The sequence below is a fragment of the Salmo trutta genome, chromosome 6 (assembly GCF_901001165.1).
Source record: "Salmo trutta chromosome 6, fSalTru1.1, whole genome shotgun sequence".
Taxonomy (NCBI): domain Eukaryota; kingdom Metazoa; phylum Chordata; class Actinopteri; order Salmoniformes; family Salmonidae; genus Salmo; species Salmo trutta.
In genome coordinates this window covers 54924404-54930924 of record NC_042962.1, presented here as the reverse complement: position 1 = coordinate 54930924, position 6521 = coordinate 54924404, and the positions used below count along the sequence as shown (strand labels likewise).

The 6521-nt window shown below is 43.4% G+C and overlaps 1 protein-coding gene across 1 annotated transcript in view; it reads right to left on the bottom strand.

Moving 5' to 3' along the window:
• Window positions 1–5593, bottom strand: part of LOC115195160 (histone deacetylase 4-like) — a 67146-nt gene extending 61553 nt beyond the window's left edge. Inside the window, exons 1-2 of the mRNA XM_029754959.1 lie at window positions 5453–5593; window positions 3703–4047 (exon numbers count right to left, since the gene is read on the bottom strand). Of these exons, the coding sequence (XP_029610819.1) occupies window positions 3703–3724 (22 nt within the window). The 5' untranslated portion in view covers window positions 3725–4047; window positions 5453–5593. The remainder of the gene's footprint in view (window positions 1–3702; window positions 4048–5452) is intronic.
• Window positions 5594–6521: the final 928 nt, after the last annotated feature.

Genomic DNA, 6521 nt, shown 5'->3' with positions numbered 1-6521 from the left:
TGGATTGGATAGTGTGGTTTAACCCCTTCACCTCTAGTTGGATTGGATAGTGTGTGGTGGGAGGAGAGAGATCTTCATAATGGACAGAGAGGGGATGACAGGAGGGTAAGGAGACAAAAACAGTGTTCCGCCGTCACACATGCACACTCACTCTTGTGAACACACACACTCACGTTCACACACACAAGCTCAAATTGACACACACACACACACACACACACACACACACACACACACACACACACACAAGCTCACATTTAGACACACACGGTCAGTCTACTCGTTTCACCACTTATTCTCTGAGGAAGAAGAGAACATGAAGATCAAACCCTCTGTAGCCTAGACCAGTCTACTCTGATCTGAAGCAGTAAGCCACAACCAGGTGTGCTGCTGTAAACCATATGCCTTTTATCAGAGAGCCAATCAGCACCTTAAAGTTGTATAATACTTGAAACCATTTCCTCTCCGAACCCACATCAACAGGACAAGGAGTAGCATGTTGAGTTCACTGGTTCAACCACATAAAAACCCCATAGAAACAGAGATAGGAGAGAATTGAATTACAGTAGGTTAAAGTCCTTTGTCAACGTGAATACACTGGACCAGCTTCACTTGTCATCTGCTGGGCCAAAGATGTATTAGCTCAAAAAACGACATCTTTCCCAGTTAAAGATCAAGCTAAAAAAAAAACACCGCCCAATCACTTACCGACCGTGCCTCTGCTCTGAATGGAACAGTGTGTGTGTGTCATGACTCAGTGCTGGGCCAGCGCTAGCTATGGTAAACATGTTTGCGGTGGTTCCAGGAAACCCTTAGAATCACTGAGTGGGACAACGTAAAACCTTGCCGGCTAGAGCCCACTGCTATCATTTCCCAACACTATCAATGTGCTGCTTCCTACTCTGCTGAAATATTAAGCCTATTTATGAGGTCCGGTGGGATACTCGTTCAATATCTCTTCACGACCGCAAAAACAACATTAGTCTGTGTGCTTAGACATTACGTTCAGTAGATGGTTAAGCAATCTCTGCACTGCAGGCATCCAACTGTTCCACGAGGAAGCTCTAAAACCTAGGAACAACACAGGATGTAAGGGCTAGGGCAGGGGTACAAATCGGTACCAGATTAGAGGGAAACAATGACAATATGCAGTGGAACTAGCTTCGAGGTCCAGAGTTGAGTTTGAAAGGCTTAGGGCCTATGTTTTCCGAATGCGCGTACATGCTTGCTTTGTGTATGACGAGTATTCAGACTTTTGTCAAAGTAAATCATTAGAAGACAAAATCTCGGATATGTTCTTCCTAACAAATGGAAGAATGGAGGAAGAGAAAACCAATGGGACAGCTAGAGCGCTAAGGGAGTGACACCCACACAGAGTTGTGATTGTGGGCAGGCAGGTCTCTTATCTACTGCAGCTAAACTGACAGGCACTGCATCGCCATGGGAACTGATGATAAGCGTGCCTGTGTGGCCAGTGACCACAACCACAGAGGGGCCGCCGCCGAGGATCATGGGAAAACCACAGGACCGTGACGGAGAATACTGACAGGTGCTGGCAGAGAACCACTGGGCAGTTTTTTATGTGGGAGAACCTGCAGCAACAGTCTGAAATACCTGGTAACCCCACTGTTTACACTAGGCCTGCAGATCCATTTCAGAGGCCTGCAGATCCATTTCAGAGGCCTGCAGATCCATTTCAGAGGTCTGCAGATCCATTTCAGAGGCCTACATGTCATATTCAGCTGTGTGAAGAAGGTGTGCTCACCATGTGTATTAGTAGCTCTAGTCTAGCGAAGAGCCACAAATCACGTTGTTGAATGGGTATGGACTGACTTTTAATGTGTGAGGACACACAAATGGATCTCTGTGTCACTCGTCACCATCTGCATCAGCTGATGGTCACCAGGCCAGGCTAAGTAGATGTGCATATTGTTAACTCTTTTTTTTCGAATGTAGCACTAAGCATCTTTCAATAAAACTAGGCTACTGTAGCCTGTGTGCGTTAGTGCAAGTGCAATGTTGAGCAGATGTCAACAGCTAATAAGCTAAGCTCTCCGAGCAGATAATCACTTCTATGCAAACAGTCATATTTGTTTTCAGATATACACTCATACAGACTGCACAGTGAACCAACTATCTGGCTGATCCTATTCCTGAGAACTAGCCTATAGCCCAACTTGTAGAGAGATTGGGGGGGTTTCTTAGAAAAGATTTAGAGGAAGTATAATATTTAAACTGAAGAGCCTGCAATTCCACAAATGATCGACAAAAAGGAGCAGTTATGGTAGGTACGAGCAAACGCTTGAGTGTTTGATCAAATCAAATGTTATTTGTCACAAGAGCCGAATACAACAGGTGTAGACATTACAGTGAAATGCGTACTTACAAGCCCTTAACCAACAATGCAGTTAAGAAAAAAAGTTAAGTATTTACTAAAATAAACTGAAGTAAAAAAAGCAGCTGGAAGTAAGCTCATAATGGACTCAATGTCCATGCAGATCATAGACATGGGTACAATCACACACACACACACACACATCTACAGTAGTTGAGTTTAAAGTGAAAGAAGAATGGAGAGAGAAAAAGAAAGGGTTGGTATCACACTATATTCACAGAGAAAAAGATGGAGAATCTCCAACAAGCATTAGACTGGATTTAAAACTAAGTGTTGAGGCTAACTAATCCAGGCATCAACTAACGATGTAATGTGCTTACTTTGGCTTGGCTTCAGCTCGGCTGGGGAGTGGGGACTACCTAGTATGGTGTAGACCTACCTCAAGGTTTCTCACAACTTAGGACAATCCTATAATGGCACCCTATTCCCTATATAGTGACTGTCAAAAGCTAGTGCACAAGGCCTATATAAGGAATTGGGTGTCACTTAGTACGCAGACCAGTACATATTCAGGTCAAATTTAAACATCATGGACGCCACATGAATTAAGTCCAGCTAACAAGACTCTTGAAATAAAATGGCCGATATCATAATATTTGAAGTACTCCAGGTACTGTAAGCCTGCCTTGGGCTCCTAGCAGATGTGGTATAGGTGTGATTCCTGTATGAAACATTATGGAGTCTTAAAAGGAAGCCTGTGTAAGGCAAAAATGTCATAAATATGCCAACTTTGATTAATTATTTCTCAATTATGCTTTTATATACAAATGTCAAATATGTATCAGCAATCCTTCCTCCAAAGGACCATCCTATGAATACAAGTTTGAGAAAATCATAATATTTTCTTGTCCTGGTACCTTCTGGAATCATTCATAAGATATACTTTATGGGGTTACCTCTGAGCCTTTGCAGGGGCACTCCAGTTGTTACCTGGGCGATGATATTTATAGTGCACACATCCCCCAGTGTGTTAGGTAAACACGGCCAATCGCACCATCCACAACAGTAGAGACCTTTAGTTAGCCTAACTGTTTAACGTGGACGCAATCTGACGAACACAGGCGGAACAGTAGGACACTTCACAGCATCATACTGTATAGTCAATCATGTGCACAAATGACGTTTTCTACAGGACAAGCCAAAGAAACAGAAAAGAACCGAAAATATTATTTTGGGTAAGTCCACGTCATGGTTTCTTATTGACTTCAAGAAGATTTGACAGGGAGGTATTCTGAGATGGCACAGCTATACAAAGCACACATTAGGCCTACGTGAGATGGATCTAGTGAGCATGGTAAAGGGCTTACCTTGGTGACTGTGTGATGTCATTGTTGACAGGATGGTCCTTGGAGAATCCACAGTGAAGTTTTAAAATATACGGCCTGGAGAGGAGGAGGACAGAACAGGTGGAGTGTGTGGGGGTCAGGGGGGTTATAGTGTGTGTGTGGGTCGGGGAGGGGTTAGTGTGTGTGTGTGTGTGTGTGTGTAGGGGGCTGGTCTGATGTGTACCAAGATCAGGGCCACAGTACTCCTCAGCAGGAAACACAATCACCCACAGGTCTCTTCACTGGTCAGCAACAGGAAACAGTACTCCACCGGACAGCCTACTGTTCAGGTAATCCAATCAGAGACACCCGCTCACTTGTACCAGCCTTTCAGAGAGAGAGAGGTAGAGAGAGGGGCGGTAAGTCAGGATGACGCATCAGCAACATAAATCTGAGCTGGATTCAGAAACAATCATTATTCATTCTGAATCCCCCTACACTAACACATCATTAAGTGTACAGATGGAATGAATACCCACAACAAACAGACTACTAGACCACCCATCATGTGTAGGGCTAATGGCCTGGAGGGAGGGAGGACCATGTGTGTTGAGAGAGGTGGGGTGGAGGGTTGTGGTGAGGGCTTCTCAAGACAGAGGGGCAGAGAGTGGAGATGCGGGACAAACCTCCAAAAGTCGGTCACGGCTGGCACGCATTCACGCTTTGTGATGGAAAGAGGTTTGTGTGCGTGTGTGTCTGTGAAGAGGAGGGGGTAAACCCCTGGGGCGCTATGCCCCTGCTCTCTCTCTATGGGCTTTGCTTGGTGTGTGTGTGTGTGTGTGTGTGTGTGTGTGTGTGTGTGTGTGTGTGTGTGTGTGTGTGTATCCATGCTTGTCTGGCCCCATTGTCCCCAAACTGGTTGTGTGATACAGGGTGACAGATTTGGAGAGACAGTCCCTCTAGCTCAGAGAAAGTGACCCAGGGCGTATAGCTCTACGACCAATCTACAATATCATTTTGTTACTGATCTTCAGTACCTGGTAGATTTTTAACACGCTACATACACATCTACACATTCTATAATTATGTTTACATTTGGCATGAATGTAAAAAAAACTTTTCTGGTGAATAAATAAAACGTAGGCATACTACAGTATTCAGTGGGATGTTGTATTAAAACACAATAGCTAAAATGCACTCCGTCTTTCCCCCTCTCTGACCACAATTTCACCAGCACGCCCCCCATTCACAAAAAAAGGTTGACGCATACAGCTACTTCACCACCGCCCATTGACAGACACAGCTGACTTTCACACTCATTTCTCCTTTAACATTGCGTAACATTACGATCTAGAACGGCAAAAAAATAAAAAAATGTGCTGATACACTATCCCTATCAACATTTATGTGTATAGCACTATCCACCGCCATGTTCTAAAAATAGAACACAGGAACAAATCAAGGCAAGTCAGAGACGGTGCGTAGATAAATATGTAGCGCGCCAGAGGCATTTAGCGATCTAACGTACATATTGTTCCCGCATGCAGCACGTCGGACAATAATAATAAGCACTCTTTCTATATCCAACATATTGTGCTAATTCTATTTATTTTTGTGAGAATAAGTGTATTATTAGCGCGAGCAGCTCAACTGGAAAGTTCAGGCAGCAGACATTGTTTTGATAGGATTGTCCCCGCGCCCGTAATCGATGCATCATTGCCTAAGCAACATCCTGAATATTTCCCGCACTTCAACAAGCTAAATTTGTCGAAAAGATAAACGATATGCTCACCTAGAAGCTCCAAGAGGCGGCCCCGTCCCGAGAAAGATGCAGAATAAATATATTGACTTTATCACTCGGGAAGTCTACAGGCGAAAGAACCGTTTTGTGACAGATTCCGCCATACTTGGTTTTGGTTACGGAGTCACGTGGCGCGGCCCTGCATTTATCCAACTATTGAGAGGCGTGGTTTGATATCAATATCAAATTGTTACAATGTTGCAATAGTGAGCATTTAGAACTGTTCTAATGATATTATATTGAAATTGTTTATATCTTTAATGTTATGGATTCACTGCGTAGTGAGTCTCATACCCTAAAAGCCTACTTGTGTTATGGGTTGATACGAGAAAGGGCGTGTCGTGTGCCATTGACCACGTATTGTTATGGTGCCAAAATAGCTAGGCCCCTACATATCATCTATTGATCTATGGAATTGTAGCCTTTCTATACAATTACGTTTATTCATACTTTGTCATTAGATTCATATAATCGATATGTATTCAATATGCCGACTAAACCAGTAGCATAACGACGTTTGTATGACAGCATTGTTTAACAATATTAGGCTATAACAGCTGGCTACCGGGAAAGTCTAGTACACCCCCCTTCCTCTAATATATAATACGGGAGTTTGTTTTATTGCAATAAAGGTTCCATAACCTACATGGAACCTTACTCTTGACGATAACACATCTCTCCGTCTACCTCTGGGATATTGTGTACAACAACATTGTGCCGCATTTGACAGCATGAGCAATATGAGTTGGATGATTTATCCAATTCTGGCTCATTGCCAGATGAAAACTCTTTCTCTCTGTAGCTGTGTAATCTAATAGTGTTTATTTCCATTACTTAATTCTATTTAGCGTCTCATCCACCCACAGACACAACACAAGGAGCAGTCAGCAGAGTTAACCACATTGCTGTTTGACTGTTAAGGCGGCTGCTACTGAAACTGCCAACTTGAATCGGTCTATTACCCATCATCAGACAATTGAGATATAGGACTGCTCAATCAGTATCTGTTTCCAGGTCAGTTTTTATGAGATGGGGAATAACAGCCTATAATCCTTATTTT